Below are 18136 nucleotides of genomic sequence, written 5' to 3' on the forward strand. Positions count from 1 at the left end.
CTACGACCACTTTTGGATTCTCATTTGACTCATCCCAGAACAAGAAGGGGAACAAATAGTTTTTCCTTAATTTAAAAAAATATTTATTTTTTTAAAATTGAATTTATTGGGGTGACAGTGGTTGACAGAACCATACAGGTTTCAAGTGTACAAACCAACAAAACATCATCTGCATGCTGCATCATGCGCCCACCACCCCAAGCAAAGTTTCTTTCTATCTCCATTTCCCCCTCCTTTGCCTACCTTCCCCTTTCCCCATCCCTTTCCCTGTGGCTATCACCACACTGTTGTCTGTGTCTCTGTGTTCTCTATATATGTTTGTGGGTTAATCCTTTCACCTCCTTTCATCCAGTCCTCCAAACCCTCTCCCCTCTGACAGCAGCTGGCAGTCTGTTTCGTGTATACAAGCCTCTGTCATCAGTTTATTTTGCTCATGAGATCCCATAGAAGTGAGATCATACGGTAATTGTCTTTCTCTGACTGGCTTATTTCCTTAGCATAATAATCTCCAAGTCCATCCATGCTGTCACAAAAGGTAAGATTTCCTTTTTTTTTTTTACTGCTGAGTAGTATTCCATTGTGTAAATGTACAACAGCTTTTTTATCCACTTATGTACTGATGGGCACTTGGGCTGTTTCCAGATCTCAGCTATTGTATATGATGCTGCAATGAACTAAGGGTGCATGTATTCTTTTGAATTAGTGTTTCTAGTTTCTTAGGATATATTATCAGAAGTGGGATCACTGGGTCAAAAGGCAATTCCATTTTTAATTTTTTGAGGAAACTCTCTACTGTTTTCCACAGTGGCTGCACCAGTCTGCATTCCCACCAACAGTGCATGAGGGTTCCCTTTTCTCCACATCCTCACCAGCACTTGTTGTTTTTTGATTAATTAATGATAGTCATTCTGACAGATGTGAGCTTATATCTCATTGTGGATTTAATTTGCATTTCTCTGATGATTAGTGGCGGTGAGCACTTTTTCATATGTCTATTGCCCATCTGTATGTCCTCTTTGGAGAAGTGTCTATTCAGTTCCTTTGCCCATTTTAAAATTGTGTCATTTGTCTTCCTAGTGTTGAGCTGTATAAGTTCTTTATTTTTAAAATTAACCTCTTATCAGATGTATCATTAGCAAATATGTTCTCCCATTCAATGGGTTTCTTTTTTGTTTTGTTGATGTTTCTTTTATTCTGCAAAAGATTTTTAGTTTGATGTAGTTGTATTTGTTTATTTTTGCCTTTGTTTCCCTTGTCTGAGGAGATATATCAGCAAAAATATTAAAAAATTTACAAACCTTCAGAAAACTTGAAATAAAGTAAGAGTAACACTGGTGTGCTTTTCACTCAAATTCACCAATGATAACAATTTCGACATATTTGTGCATACTCTCTTTCTTCTCTATACACACACTCAGTTGCAATCATCTTAACTTAATCATCCATCTTGACTAAATACTTAATCATCCATCTCCTTAGAATGGACAATCTTTTACATAACCACAGAGTCAGTATTACACATAAAATTTTAAGCATTAATTAAATATCATCTAACAGTCCATAATCAAATCTCCCCAAATATGACTTATTTATAGAATTTATTTGGTCTACTTCATTTGTTTATGTCACTTTTTAAAAAAGATTTATTTATTTTTAGAGAGGGGAAGGGAAGGAGAAAGAGAGGGAAATGTCAATGTGTGGTTGCCTCTCATGGGCCCCCTACTGGGGACCTGGCCGGCAACCCAGGCATGTGTCCTGACTGGGAACTGAACTGACGACCCTTTGCTTCGCAGGCCAGCACTCAATCCACTGAGCCACACCAGCCAGGATTTTATGCCACTTTTAATTTAGAATATTTTCCCTGCCTTTTTCTGCTTTTTCATGACCTAGAAATTTTGAAGAGTCCAGGCCAGATAATTTAAAGAATGTCCCACAGTCTAGATTTGTCTGATTGTTTCTTCATGGTTAAATTCAGGTTAAACATTTTTGGCCAGAATATTCCACAGGTGATGGCGTACTTCCCACTGCATCCATTAGAAGGCACTTAGTGTGTACAGGCCCTTTGCCTGTACTTGATGGTGTGAAATTTGATCACTTCCTTTATGAAAGGGTCAACTACATTGCCCCCAGGTAAAAATATAACTTTCCCCTCTGTTCTCAATAAATAATTTGATATGATCAGTAGGATCATATGATAAGTAGGATATTTTGAAACTGTGTGAATCCTGTTCCCCAAAAGCCTTTCTCTTAATGCGTTCAGCATTCTCTGATGATCCTTCAGTCATTATACTGGGAACTGCAAAATGGTGATTTTTCTAAGCCTGTCTTTCCTTATACATTTATCAGCTGGCATTCCTCTGTAAAGAAGAGCTTTCTCTTTATCTCTCTTTATTTTCTCTCTCTTTCTCTCTCCTCAGATATTTTTTAAACTCCAAGTTGTATAATCCATTATTACTCAAACTGAGATTCTTGGATCCATGGTGTCAGCATGACCTGCAAGCTGCTTGAAAATGTAAATCCTCAAATGCTGTCCCACCTATTAGTCAGAATACTGTATTTGCGGGTGGGGGAAATTCCTGGAATCCACATCGTTACTGACACTATTGTGATCCATTTCTGTCATTATTATTTCTTTTTCTTTTTTGATGCTCAAGCTGTCCCAAATTTTCCCAGGGGAAGCCCCTTCAGACCAGCTCTGTGTTCAGTTGATATATATATACCCCGTTAGTCTTCGAGTGGCTCCTTGTTTGAGAGAAGACTGAGTCACCCTGTGCTTTCCCTACTGGGTGGCCTCAGGCCTGAAATAAACCACTTCTCCAAGAGACCCCAGTTCTTTCTTTGTGGCATGGTATTTAGAAATCAAATAATGATACTAGCTGTGCTCTTTATTGCTGAGATGTCCCTGCTTATGGGCCCATTCAGGAGTAAAAGCAAAGGAATATATATTTTCAAAAATACCGATACCTCCAAACTGAATCCACACCATAGGAGTTTTCCTGATCTTCCCCACCAGATTTGTGTCCCTCTTCTTCTGCAAAGAACTATGGTTTCAAAGAGCACCAGTATATTATGGATGAAAAAGGAGTTCTACGGAAAGTAACTTCACAGGGCGTTCTGATCATAAATTCCTAAATGGGCAGGTTGAGGTTGGGTAATCATGCCCCAGTCATATGATTTTTTTTTGTAAAAGGTTTATATTTGCCTGAAGCAAGCCCTGTCAATTATTTTTGTGCATCTAGCTTAACACACTACTGAATTAAGGGTACTCACCCTGAAGAAAGCACGTACTCCTGTTAATTACCCTATCACCCAGGCCTCGCCTTGCTTTCTCCCACCTTCATGTCATCTTCCTTACCTTTCCTTGTCAATTCCAAATGCACAAAAGAAGCTGCAAAACTCAATCTCTGGAGCATTTGAGGTCTTGCTTCCTGATACTGTCGTCAGTTTGGCTCAAATAAAATCTTATAAAAATTCCCTGCAGGTTTGGATGTGTCCTGACTCAACAATTCTTATAATTATATTAAAGAAGAAACCCTTCTTTGTACAACAAACTGATTTTCACACATCTCTGCTCAAGTTGTATGTAAGGTGGCATTGTGTTTCTAAATTAGGTTGGATTTTCACTGTAAATAAGTTTTCCATTCGAGTTCCATGTACCTACTGTAGTTGCCAGGTAATGGCAAACATGAGAGATTGTGGTGACAAGAATCCTGTTTACCAAAGGATCACTCCCATTCTCTACATAGTTATCTTTTTGCTCTTGTTTTAAAGCAAACGATACATTTATTCTATAACATAATCTTCTGTAAAAGAATATAACGATCTTAATTTGCAAAAATAAACCCCACATACCTAATATACACATATATGAACTTACACAGAAAAAGTAAAACACACCAAAATGTGTGGGTGGTTGTACTGTAGATGATTAAAATTCCTTATCGCTCTTAGTACTTCCCCAATTTTATGTAGTGAGTGTATGTTATTTTTAAAGTCAGGTAAAAACATTATTTTCAAAAGAGCTTTTTAATCTTCATAGCCTACATAGAACATGAGTGGACAATGCATACTCTTAGCATTGATCTAAAGTAATACATACTTTCACAAATCAGAAATATTGCGAAGTGCAGACACGGGGGCATTGTAACCAAGTTTTTATAATTTAAGAAAAGTAACTCAGAAACCAAAAAAAAAAAAACAAAAAACCCAGCTTATACGTATCGAGCACTCTTTAGAGGCTGGTTCTGTTCTAAGAATTTATATGTATTATCTCATTTAACACTCACATTAACTCTATGGGGTAGTATTGGGTTGGCCAAAAACTTCAGTTTTTCTATAGATGGCTCTAGTAGTGTTTAGTTGTCTTTAACTTTATTTGAAATAATTTTGTTAGATTGTATTGTGATAGCTGCCATGTCAGCATGTATTTAAAACAGCTTACCAAAATTAATGAATTTTTTGTGTAGCCATTTTAATATTGAAGATGAAAGACAATATGCAACATTTTTGGCATATTATGCATCATTATTTCAAGAAAGGTAAACACACAACTGAAATGCAAAAACAGGTGTGCAGTGTATGGAGAAGGTGCTGCGACTGATCAAACATGTCAAAGTGGTTTGCAAAATTTTGTGCTAGAGATTTCTTGCTGGATGGTGCTCCATGGTCAGGTAAACCATGGAGCAATCAAGTTGATAGCGATCAAGTTGAGACATTAATTGAAAACAATCAATGCTATACCACATGCAAGATAGCTGCCATACTCAAAATATTCTCACCTAGTGAGAAGAGAGATGAGACTCCAAGCCACACAGCCACCTAAAATTGGGAAAAGCATTTACTGTGGTCTTTGTATATAATTGGGCTCCTACAGTCAATTGTTTGGTGAGCTTTCTATACTGTACTTCTGTGTAAATGTTGAATTCTCTTAATTTTTAAATGATTTCCCTTTGCTGCATTCAGAGTCTAAGAACAGCTGGGAGTCCGAGAATAAAAATTTAACAAAATTTAGTTTTTCATCAGAAACAGAAAGTTTGAAAAATAGGGATATACAACTCCCTGTTAGCATCTTACTACATTTTCTTCCAGTCAATTTTTCATTGATGTGTGTATGTATTCAACAGATATTTTTCCTGATAATTTAGTAATTTGCTTTTTAAATCTACATCACAAATGCACAAAAAACACAACACAGTTAACATACATATCTTTACCATATTATTATGTATCTTTCAGATTCATCATTTTTTCAGCACTACAATATTTTAATGAAGCAGATATATCATAGCTTATTTAATCATTTCTCTACTATTGGTTTTTTAGATTGCAGCCAATTCTTCATGTGCTAGTTCAGCAACAAACATCTTCATGCCTGTATTTCTCTTTCCCCATGTTTACCCCTTCATTTAGTGAATATTGACAGAAAATCTAGTAAATACCAGGCACTGTATTAGGTGTTGGGTTTAGGATTTTTCCTGCATAGGATAGTAAACTGCTTTCGAAAGGGTCAACATCAGGTTATTGTAAATACATTCTTTAAAAAGAAAGAAAAACAATTAAAAAAGAAAAAAGAGATGTAAAAACTTTTAGTTATTAGATGACTGATGACTGTACCTCTGTGTGGTGAAGACCTCAAAATAAGTAGATATTTGTAGATTTCAAATCACTTATGACAGGAAAAGCTTAATGTCGGAATTTGTAGTAGTTTTTGCTTAATTATGACTCAAAATCCAAACATAATAGAAGAAAATAGTGATAAATTTGACTGTAGAAAATTGTAGCAAACATTAGAAATGAAGTTAAAGGACAACTATGAAACCAGCAGTTAATATCTGCAATATGCAGTCCACCTTCTGTATCACAGATCCCACTAGGTGGACACAGCCAACTGAGCCAACTGATGGAAAATACGTGGGAAAAGTTACGCTGTGGCTGATGCATTGCCACTGTTAAACCCGGTCAAAACCATTGCTGAGCTCAGTCCAAAAAAAAACCCCAAAAAGCAAAAAGAAAAAAACAAGGCCAAGAATTATAACACATTGAATTAATAAAAACAAAAAAATGTAAGTCCATATCATGAATATCATTAAAAATGTAAGAGTACAAAGTGGAAAGAAAAGGTGAAAGTTGGGGAAAGGAAATTTCTTTCATACAGAAAAATGCAGAGGGAATGATAGAATTGGAAAGTCACTGTTTTACAGCTGCAAAGCAATCACTAACCTTGGGTAAACACATCTTATTTGCATAATAAGATCACAAAATGATTTTCTGAAATATCTTTTGGCTCTTGTATGGTCAAGGATTAACAAACTTAGAAATGAAAAGCCTTAATCAGATAAAGGAAAAGCTAGGGGATCCTTCCTTTTGTGCATTTTTTCCTTTCTCTCCAAAGCTGAAAATTCATTCACCCTTTACAAGAACAAGATGAGCAGATTCCCAGTTTTCTGACCTGGAATTCCTTTTAGCGATTATCATGCAGCTACAAGGTATGTAGGAACTACCTGCTAAAGGAGGCTTCATCATAAAAAAAAAAAAATTGAAGACAAGTGTCAAATTGTGAGTTAGTATTTATAATATATATCATAGGTAAAATCTAAGGTCCCCAAACATAATATAATATACACATTACATTGCTTTATATTGTTATTTTTATATTGTTGAAGCAGTGGAGAAAAAGGCCCTGTTTTGCCTGTTGAGCCAGGTAAGTGTCCCATCTCCAGCCTAAAGCACATATTTTCTGAGGAAAGTAAAGCCTCCCAGTGTCTCCTTGATTTCTAAGAGACCAGGCTAGATAGAGTGTAGAAGTCCATAATAATGTTGCTCCCACTCAGGCTGACACAAGCCATACACCCATTTTGTAACACGGGGGAATTGTAACCCACCCCACCATTCTTTTGACATTGTTTCTGTAAACGGTGACTCGAATATGTAGCTTGTAAATACACAGCATGTTTGTGTAAGAATCCTAGGAACTAACTTCTAAAGGTATAGACTGACCTTCAGTCATCTCAGCTCCGGGAGATTTGCTGACCTGCAGACATGGAGCCAGAATGACAGAAAGCCAGGATGACATAAAGCCAGGATGACTAAACCATGATGACTCACACTGAACTGCCACTTGCCTCATCAGAAGGGACTGTGCTCATCTGCATGTACAGAACTCTGCAACCCCTGCCCTCGATCTTTGTTCTGCTTTCCCTCTCCCTCCTTATCAAAACCTCTGCCTGCACTGAGATGTTAAGATATGCTTTGTGACGAGAGTCCCCTGTCTTCTAGGTTTTTGGCATCTGAATAAACTACTTTCTTTTTCACCCACACCTGTCTCTTGAGTTTGGCTTTCATTACAGCAGAAAGCTGGACCTGGGCTCCATTACAGTTTCATCCTATGAGGTCTGGTTGGTGCAGTGTATACCTGTTGCTCCGGTATAGATGTTAAGAGTACTCATTTCACTCTCCAAAGTGTCTAAGATTGGACCATATATGGTCTTCCTATTTCTAGGACACCCCTGATGCTTTTTAAGGCAGACTTCATTTGGCAGATGTTGAACAGTAAACACCAAGCCGAAGAGAAGAAAAAGAAAAGACTAGAATGTGGTAGGCAGAAGGATGATCCCTCTAAGATGTCCTTGTTTTAATATCTGGATGTTACCTCACGTGGCAAAGGGAAAGTGATTAAGTGTGTTGAGATGGGAAGATTAGCCTGGATTATCCAGGGGAGCCCAATCTAATTACATGAATCTTTAAAATTGGAGAAACTTTCCTGGCTGAGTTATTAGGGAGAGGGAGAAGTGACTCTGAAAGAATTCTCAGAGAGGTGCCACACCCCTGGCTTTGAAGCTGGAATAAAAGGATCATAAGCCAAGGAATGTGGGCAGCCTCTAGTGGCTCCAAAAAGCAAGGAAACAGATTCTCCCCTAGAGCCTCCAGAAAGGAATACAGCCCTGCCAACTTCTACAGAACTGTAGATTTGTATTATTTTAAGCCATGCATTGTGTGGCAATTTGTTAACAGCAGTAATAGCAAATTAGCACATGGAATTGACAGCATGTCTAATGATCCTTGAAGGATTCAGTAAGGCATCCATTCATTTAACAAAATGCAAGTGCTTATATATCCATGACCCTGCGGTGAATAATATGGGCTTCTCAAGGAGTTTACAGCCCTGGAGGAAGACAATGACTGGAACATGTAACTAAGATTGTTACGAGTGTTCTCAAAGGGTTAGTAGGGGGTGGCATGGAGTATTTGACAAGCCCAGGGCAGTAAACCATGACATGTAAACGCGGATGAAGGGTGTCCCATGTTGAAGGTATGGCACGGGTGAAGGTTCAGGCAGGGGTTTGAAAGCGTATGGATTAAGCCTGTAAATAGCCAGAAGTCCAGCTTGGCTGGACCACAAAATAGATGGGAGAAGGGAAATAGAATTGCCGTTTGGAAGCAAGTGGCAAAGGGCCTAGAATGCCAAACTGAGAGTGTGGACTTTATCCTTCAAGCAATGGGAAGGTATTGAAAGTTTCAAAGCAGAGACGGGAACATAATCACATCTGTATTTTACAGAGATACCTCTGCTATAAGCTCCACCAGGACAGAAACCAAATTTGTTTTTGCTGACTTACTGTCGGTGCTTATCAATCAGAAGAGGCTAATTTATGCTGTGGTAACCAACAACCCCCAGAGTCTGTGCCTCAAGACAAAAGAAGTTTCTCTTTCCCATGGTGCATGTTCATCATGGGTCAACATGGGGGACCTGCTCATCCTCTTTTTCCCTCTCTGAACATAGTACTTTAATGTATTAATTTGAAAGTGCTCATCAGCATAATTATTTTACTGCCAAAGAGAAAAGCTATGTAAATTATCTTTGTGACAATTTAGCAAAATACCTTAGTTAAATCTTTGAGAGTTTTCATGTGAACGCACAGAAGTCCATACTGTACATATACCTGTGTTTGAACAAAACATAAGCAATTTCCCCTTAAGCCAGAATGTGGAGTTGGGTTCATTAAGAGAACCAAGCACCATGGGAATGGGAGAGCTTAGACCAGAGACTAGTGACCAGTGCCAGCTATCAAGAACCAATTCCCCTGCTCGCTTTCTTGGCTCCAAAGAGTAGTAAGAAAGCATTATAACTGCCAAAGCCCCTGCAACAGCTGGAGAGAAGCTGGTAGAAGAGAGGGGTGCTAAGGTTGTCCTTGGATGTGTAGAGGGCAAAGGATTGCGCATTCTCCAAATGACCTCAGTTTTCATCTTGGCAAAGGTGACTTTGTACTCAACACTCATCAGCAAACTGGTCAGAGAGTTATTCTCGTAAGGATTGGGATTGTTCTTTGTCTAAAAACTACTGCTTATTTTTGAGATGTGCTCCACCATGCCACCACCCCCCACCTTTTTCCATTACTTTTAAGCAACTGGAAGCTGAGAGCCTAAAGAAGAAGGCTCTCTTTTCATGAGCAACTATGAGATTGTTCTACATGCTGCTGGGTCAGGCCCTGGGGGTGAAGGTCAGTGTCATGGCCCCGGGCGCTAGTCCCCTCAGCATCCACAATGGTGTTTTCACAAGGGCCACTGCCTGCAGGTGTCTGTTGAACACCTTCATGAGAAGTGGACAGCAAAAAGAGAAAGCCAGAGCAAGAGAGTGACATAAGGGACTTCTGCTGAGGACACATGACACACAAACCTGGGCATGCTCAGGAAGTCCAGGGAGGACAGCTGGGAGCCTGCTGGTAGGGGATGTAACATAGACATTAATATGAATGGGACTATGTTTTCTACATGGATGAAGATAGGATTCCCATTTTCTTGTTCATTTGGGCAAATACCTAGGAGGTTTCTTTTAAATGTGAATGTCATGTCAGGGGGGTTAGGTGCAGAGTTAAATTAAATAGTTTATTTTAAAAATTGACATGTCAACATTAGCCATGAATATATTATTTAAAAATATTTAACAGTTTAGCTGAGCTATAATCTAGAACAGCTCCCAGCGAAGGAGGTAAATGGCAAATTATATTGGAAGTTAAGGAGTTTAGGGGAAAGGAAGAAAATGTAAAAGAAAGGAAATCAGGGTAATCCAGTGGGTACTTCACTCACCACTGAGGGTCAGTGTTAGAAATTGGATGCCCTGCCTGGTTGGGGAAGGGCGCTCTGCTCACAGTAACCAGGGGTGCCTGCTGAGGAAGCTACCACCATGTTGTGTTAAAATCAAACGCAAACCAAAACCAGCTCCTGAGCAGATAAAACCAGTTCAGTCATTAATTTCGCTTAATTACCAGTCACTGCGAAGACACTCCTTTTCACTACGCAAACTTCTTACCCCTGAGCCTCATTCCATGTTCTGGTTTGAGTGCTCCGGGTTTGCAAACTGTTTTTTTAGTATGTTCACATTTTTTTTTTTAACTAGGAATTCTTTCGTTTTACTTGGCTGTTTCTGAACCTTTGGCATTGGAAAGTTTCCTGTCGCTGGAAAGGAGCTCTGGAGCGCCGCAAAGTGGCAATTACTTGCTGTGTCTGACGGTAACCCATCAATCACGTTCACTCCTATCTCACCGATCCAGGCCAGGAAGAAGTATAATCCCACGAGGTGCCAAGAAGGGGTAAAACCGGCAACGTTTGGTGATGTTTAATGATTAAACATCAATAAATATTAATTGGACAAAAGAATCAACTCGACGGAGTAAGTTAGAGGTCACTTGATGAAATCTTATCTAGTGGAATTAGAGAAGAGGAGATAAAGGGAGACGGGAGTCAGTGACTGATCAGATGTGCAGAGCGTGGAAGAGCAGTGTGACTACTCGGTTTTCAGTACGGATGAGTGTAGGAAGTGAGTGCACTACGTTTATTCCTCCTGTACTCTGCCGCTGAAAACAACATCATCATTAACAACAACAACAACAACAACAACAAACAACAAGGTAAGGTGCACGTTTGGATGTGTGCCTGCGTGTGTGATTAGTAGAATGCAGCTGAGACGAGACACCTACATTTTCTCACTTTTTGCTGGATAAACTCTGCTGCCTGGACCGCAGGCCTTTTGCTCAGTGTGCAAACTTTCTCTTTTGTGCCGAGGCGCTGGGGTCCAGCTAGAAATCAGAATTGTTCCCGGTTCTGGGTGCATGGACAGACTTGCCACAGATAAGTAGGATGTAAGGTGCTTCACACGAATCACTCCACACCATTCCGTAAGATATGTTTAATGTTCCTTTTATGGTGAAGAGAATCACTAGGCTATCAGGAGTGCAGCTCTGCTGTGTAATCTTGTGCAAATTGCACTGATCTGAACCTTTGGTCTTTCCTTTTAAAAGCTGAATACCACCTACAACTGAGTTTTGTAAGGATTCAGGGCAGAAGTGCCAGAGGTCCGAAGAAGACCTACAAATAGCACGCGAACAACGAACATACCACCCAGACCTCCCCGCTGCCCCCCCTCACCGCCCCCTGCTGGGGCCGAGAACAGAAGAAGGGGTTGGGGGTAGGGCGATTTAGCTCCATCCCTGTCTATGCAGAAGATGACGTCACACTCACCCCTCTTCCAACACCTGGAGCCTGCCGGGAGCCGACTAAACACTAGACCCCATTGCTGGCTGACGTGTAGCACTGACGTCACACCATGTATGCCCTCCAATGGCGTTGATGTCACCCTACCCGGATTCGGAAGCTAGTTTGAGAAGGGGACAACCAGATATCCGGAGTGGTGGGGCTTGCGTGGAGTTGTGTGACATCAGCTAATAGTGACCCATGGCTTTGGCCTCCTTACGGGGGTTTATCTGGAGCAAGGGGCCACCTCATCTGGCGGTTGCACCGAGACCACATGCGGTTGGGATTGGGTAGGTCCCCAGAGCAATGTAAGTGCTTCCTCTCTAAAGGGATAATGGAGGAACATGACCTCTAATTCAAACTGCTTTATTTATATTTTAAACTGAATTTACTGGGGGTGACACTGGTTAACAAAATTAGCGGTAATCAGATTTAGGCACACAATTCTACTACACAGTGGGGGGGGGGTCATCTGCACACTATACTGTGTGCTCACCGCCCCAAGTCAAGTCTCCTTTCATCACCATTTATTCCTCCTTTACCAAAGTTCTCTAAAGAGTTGTATACATGTGTTGCCTCTACTCATTTTCCAGTCACTCTTCAACCCATTCCATTCATTAAAGGTTAGTTATTTGTAAAAAGTCAAGTCACAAATATTTTTGTATGCAAAAATACAAATAAAATATGAACAGGTGTCAGGGTTCAATTCATTAGTTAATGAGGAACCTGTAAGGCAGACATGCAAAGATGATGTGTATGTCTGTGTCTGGTTGGTGTGGCTGATGTCCTCTGCCCACTTCTGAGAAGAGCTGTACATTCCAAGAAGGTCAGGTTAAGTTCTGTTTCTTCTCCCATCTCCACTTTTTTATTGACACAAGTGACTCAATTTTAGTTTGGTTCTATACTGTTTATCTGTTGGGGACCACCCTGCCTGGTCTCAGGAAGCTGTAACCCTCCGTGACTTAGGCTGAGTGAGAGAACTCTGGACCAGGAGCCACTAAGGAGACAAAACTTATTTCCCTGGCATGAATGCTGCCTGTTCTATGCCTAACCTCCTATGCTTGATCAGTTGGTCAATGACAGGTAAGATTTCCCACAGAGGGAATCGCCTAAGACAGGCATGATCACGAGGAGGCCTCTGGGAAGAGACTCAGGCTGTGGAAATGAAAGGGTGATGGACATCAACCCCTGCCCTCTCGGCTTTGTCAAAGCCTGAGTCCTTGTTCTTAGAAGTGAGAAATCCAGGTCTCCTGGCTGCCTCTGTCTCCTCTGTTGACTCAGGCCTGCAGAAATAACAGGGGCAGTACAACCCAGACCAGAGATGGCAGACCCCCAGGGTAATCAGGCCTGGGACATAGAATATGCAAGATCCTGTGACATCTGTTTGCTGGAGGATGTTATTAAATTAGAATATGAAGGCACAAGCAGGAAATGAGACTAGCCTTTTAGGTACTGTAGTGATAAAATCCCAAACTCTGCCCAGAATCACAGCAGGGGTTCTGTCTGCACCTTTGTAAGTCACCTACTTCTTTTGATCTTTTCTGCCAGACTGTGAATCCACAAATTAAGTCTGTATTCTCAATAAAAATCTGCTTGGGAATGGATATGGGACGCTCTCCACTAGAGAGAGTGGCTGTTCTGTCCCTATTTCCCCACAGGACCTGGTTGTCTCTGTGTATGTTTTTCTCATGTTTTGACAAGCATCCGCAGCAGAGATGGATACTGCTGGCCAGTATCTGCCACATTTACCGCTGTATTTTCAGCTGGTGGGGCACTTAACAAGTTCATTGCCTTTCATTCCCTAGTTTAAATTAAGTGGGTAATTGTCATAACAGAAGGTCTAATTATTTCAAACAAGTGCTTCACAAGATGTGTTTACAAAATATATCTGGTTATTTTATTTGAAAAATGCTTTGGATTAAAAACATGGCGTGAAAAAATGTTCCCTCTGCTTGATATTTAAACATATTATTAAAAGTTTTTCTTTTCGAGCATGCTAGCAGTCTTTTTTTTAATTGTGTAGATCAATTGTAATCTATAAAATAACTTTGATTTGATATTCCAATCTAGAATCCTTGGAATAAAACTTTTAAAAACTTACTTAGCAGACAATTTTTGCTTGTGACATTGGGCAAGCTCTATGATGCAGGAGGATGCCAAATAAAATCTGGTGGTGGTGACATTTGAGTTTAGTCTTTTCACTATGAGTAGAGTGAGACTATGAGTAGGCGAAAGGAAGAGAAGCTGGCGCAGGTGTAAATTTAGGTCATGTTTTGGAGAAAGAATATACCAGGAAGTGTAGGCAGGAGCCACATTATCAAAGGCCATAAAGTTGGAAAGCTTGAATCTTATTTCACATGGGAAGCCGGCATAGAGTTTTAAACTGAGTTGTGACATTCTCAATTGTTAGCGCTGTTGTAATAGGTGAGATCGTGACTAATCGGCAACATTAGCTATGTAAGTAGACCAAAATAAACCTTACATACTTAAGAAAAATCAGATAGGTTCCAGGTACTAGTAGGTGATTATGAACTGTTGGGAACTGCCCTGACTGGTTTCAGAAGTTGTAGTCCCCCGTAACTAAGACTCAGCAAAGGACCTTGGGCCCATAAGCTATTTAGGAGACAAAGCTAATCTTTCTTGTTGGGACACCACCTCTGCCCCCTTTCTCTTCACCCTGCTTGGCCCCAGGCAGATGACTGGTTAGCCAATGACCGGTTAGATTCCTCAAAAGAGGGACGACCTAAAACAGGCACAGTTGCCAAGAGGCCCTTAGGGAAAGACTTGGGGGGCTATAGAAAAAGAGGGTGATGGACTATTGCCCCTCAGCTTTGACATAGCCTGAGTCCTCATTTTGTCTGCAAGAAGTCTGCTAATCTCTTGGCTGCCTTACTCCCCCTGCCAGACTTAAGCCTGAAACAATGCCTTAAGCCTGAAATGATTCTGCAGGTGGGTGCAGCCCTGTGCTGGAAAGGGCGGGTTTCCTAGGGCGATCAGGCCTAAGAAAAAATGCATAAAATCCCATGAAACCTACTTTGCTAAAACCCTCAATTTAAAAGCTAAGGGTCCCAGCAGGAAGTGAGTTTGTTCCCCAAAGTGTTATGGCCCTTTAACTATCTGACCCTGACTTAGAATAAGCCCTCAGAGTTCTTTGAATGTTATCTATTTTTAAATTATTTCTGTCTGACAGTGATTGATGAGCTTTACGTATACACCCTGTATTCCTGTGCAAATTGAACCCAATAAAAGCTTGTCAGGGCAAGGATTGAGGTGCTCTCCTTTTGAGAGGGTGGCCGAGGTGCTCCGAGGTTTTTCTCCTCTTGAGAGAGAAGCCGCACCAACCCTTTTCCTCCACAGGACTCGGTAGTCTGTGTGAATTTGTCTCGTCTCATCTGTGACACTGTGGACCCCAGGAGCTGGGATCCACGCCAAAGAAAAAGAGTTTCTAGTAGATCTTAGAATTATACACTAGAGCTAAATGAGATATTAAAAAAATTTATTTCTCAGCAATTATTTTATAAGGCACCAATTGTGAGCCAGGTGCATGGGGCAGGGGGATCTTCAAGCTACTTTTAGTATGTCAAAAGACCTAACAGGGTGATTAAAATTTCATATTTCTGTCTTTTGGGTTGGACTTTATAGGAATTCATTATGGGAACGCTGATAATCTCAGGCTGATCAGAAACTCTGATGGGATGGTATAGGTACCTGCTTTTCTAAAAGAGAAAATGAACTGAAATTTAATGTAGTTTGCTAGGTAAAAACAGAATGTGGAAAAGCCTACAAAGGCATGGGGAATATTCACGAGAGAAAAGCAATGCAATTCAGATCCCACCTTTACACAGTCTCTTTTATATAGAGAAGCCAAATCTGCTTCTCCTCCCCTACTTTCCAGCTCAGTGACTGATAGCCCTGCCACCTTTTATTCGGCTACAAAACCCAGAAGCCAGGGCATCATTTTCAGTTCCTGCTCTATTTTATTTCTCCTATTTAACTACACATCAAACTATTGACCCTACTTCTGAAACTTTTCCAGAATTTTACCCTTTTCGTTATTCATACTGTTGTGGCTTTACTTGATGTTATGGGAAACGCTGTTCCTTCACTACATCATAACTTCTTCCTTTGCTTTGCAGAGTAGGTACAGTTAACAAACTGACTGTTGAGCAAACTGAGGTCTGTGTGACCCTGCCCAAAAAGATAAATTATGTATAATGTAATAAGGAAAAAATATGTCCTATTTGTCAAATTCCTGTGAGGTGTCCCAGATCTAGGAGTTATGATTACTTAGGTATTTAGTTTCTGTTAGAAAAGAGGAAGGACTGTGTTCTTCAGTGTCCTGAATGAGCCAGAAAGTTGTGACTGGCTATCATAATTGAGCCTATCTGTCAAGCAATGGGAGTGAGTGTGTTGGGATGTCACCACAGGCTGCCCCTTCTGTCCCAGAAGTTAATGTGGTCAGATCACTCCCCTTCTGGGCAGTTGCGCCTGGTGGTATTCATGCAGAAATGCATGTAATAACCCAAGCTTAGCACTGTCTTGGATAGTCATGGGGTTCAGGACATGCTACCCCAAATATGGCACCTTAGCATATTTATTGCATATTTTAAGCTGAAGGAGTCTGAGAAAATAGCAGACACAGGAAGATCACTTTGATGTCCTCCTGAACTTCTTCCCTGAAGCAGGTCATGAAACCCTCAGGTTATGACCTGGAAAGGAGCATCCTTATTTCTAAAGACAACGGGACAAGGAGAAGAATCCAAATACACAGATTTTGCTAATTTTCTCCCAGGTTACTCCACTTACTCTGTACTTTCTGGCCTGTCATATTTCTCCGCAACCGTCCACTCTTCATTGACCTGGCATAAAAACTACTCTGGATTGACCCTTTCTTTAGGTCTTCATTTCCTAGAAGGCTTCTGTGTCACATAAAATTTACATTAAATGAAATTTGTATGCTTTTCTCTTGTTAACCTGTCTTGGTCAGTTTAATTTTCAGACCCATCCAGGTGTTACATGACCAGGGGACCTGGCCCTGATCGGGTCTCCCTAGGGCTAGCCAGGAGTGTGTGGTTTCTTGACTTTGTGCAAGAAGGACTTCTCAACACAAGTCCAGGTGACTATGAGGGTACATTTATTAAAGTCAGGGACAGTGAAACAAGGAAGAGTTTAACATAGAAGAAGCAACAGGAGAGTCGAGGCTGGGCTACTTTAGCTCACTGGCAAGTCAGAGAAAAGGGTGCCTTAGAGACAGATTCAGGGGGTGGGGCTTAGGGTGGGATGAGCTGCTGCTGCCCTTTGCTCACTGGTTGCAAGTCTTGTGGGGTCCCTTAGGGTTTAGGTGACACACTTGTGGGGCAAGAAGAAGGGGAAAGGAATGGTGCAGGCATGCTCCCCAGAGGAAGAGCGTGTGTTGGGTTCTTGTCTTGAGGGTTTTATCTCTCTCTTGCAGGCCAGGATCTTAGGGGAGGGTTGCAGCAGAATGTTTATCAGTTTCTCAGGGGCATTCTTTCTGGGGCATGAACTGCACTGATTGGTCAGAACCAGGGCAGGGGCTCATTAGTCACGGCAGCTGGTCCTGGAATGACCCACCTGGTTTTGCTGCTTTTCTGGGCTTGGAGCTGAAATACAACTGAGATTATCTCTAGGGAAGGCATCTTCTGTATCTGGTTGTAAATCACTGGGTCAGTTTGTTCAGCTGTCTGTCTCAGTTTCTCCATGCCATTCATCCTGTGTTACTGGCCTGTCTCGCAGGGATCATAGGAGGATCCAGGACACCTTTTTCCTCCCCTACAGTAGGTAATAGAAGGAAAGACTTGTTTTTCCTTAAACCTTTCAGCTTATTCTATGTCCTGAAACTAATATTTGCAAGTAGAAAATTCAAATTAAAACCAAGCCTAGGGAGATAGAAGTTGTAGTCTATTACCCCACAGCCATTTTTTCTTTTGTTTTAATATTTGACACATAGTAAAGAAAAATTATTGATCTGAAACTCAAATTTAACTGGGATCCTGTATTTTATTTGGCAATCCTAACAATATATTCAACAGTCATATTTTTCAGTAACATCCTTATGTAAACGTATGTTAGTAAAAAATTATTTTTTTGGTAAAGCACTTGTGAGCATTAAATGAACTTCCCTCCGTGTGGCTTCAAGCTCCCAGAGCCCAGGTCCACCTCCAACACTCTTGATCTTCTCAGCTCTTCTGCTGAAGAACGTGGCCTTCACAACGACAGGCTGCTTTGGGAGCTTTCCCTTCCCCAGAACTTTGTAGTAGCCCGATTGCACCGCATCAATGATGGGAGCGGCTCCGGTCTTGTTTTTGGCAGCATTTACCCGTGTCTGCTCAGGGACTGAGGTCCACAGTTCATCCAGGTTGACAGTGGGGCAGAAACTCTGGCTCCTCTCTAAGTGGTCATGCCTCCTACCAACTTTCCCAAAGTGACCTGGGCGATATTTGTCAAAGTCGATCCTGTGATGATGCAAGCTACCAGCGTTACCTTGGCCTCCCAGACACTTCCTGTGCTTGCCCATGCAGCCGTGGCCTTGGCTCGTGTGGCCCTGAAGTTTCTGGGTCTTCCTCAGTCTGGATGGCATGTTGGTGGCTTA

At 41.1% G+C, this 18136-nt stretch overlaps 1 protein-coding gene across 1 annotated transcript; it reads right to left on the reverse strand.

Moving 5' to 3' along the window:
- Positions 1 to 9440: 9440 nt before the first annotated feature.
- LOC123826945 (60S ribosomal protein L27a-like) lies at positions 9441 to 18124 on the reverse strand. The gene is made up of 2 exons (XM_045851161.1): positions 17644 to 18124; positions 9441 to 9586 (listed from the first exon to the last, which is right to left on the reverse strand). The coding sequence occupies exons 1-2, from the start codon at positions 18122 to 18124 to the stop codon at positions 9441 to 9443; spliced, it is 627 nt and encodes a 208-aa protein (XP_045707117.1).
- Between the last annotated feature and the right edge of the window lie 12 nt (positions 18125 to 18136).

Source organism: Phyllostomus hastatus, unplaced genomic scaffold, assembly GCF_019186645.2.
Source record: "Phyllostomus hastatus isolate PE091 unplaced genomic scaffold, TTU_PhHast_1.1 phas_contig_86, whole genome shotgun sequence".
Lineage (NCBI taxonomy): Eukaryota > Metazoa > Chordata > Mammalia > Chiroptera > Phyllostomidae > Phyllostomus > Phyllostomus hastatus.

Coding starts and splice junctions, on each gene's coding strand:
- LOC123826945 (XM_045851161.1), bottom strand. CDS start 18,124: ATGCCATCCAGACTGAGGAAGACCCAGAAACTTCAGGGCCACACGAGC. Junction 9,587..17,643: donor AGTTCATTTAATGCTCACAA/GTGCTTTACCAA, acceptor CTTCTCATGAAG/GTGTTCAACAGACACCTGCA.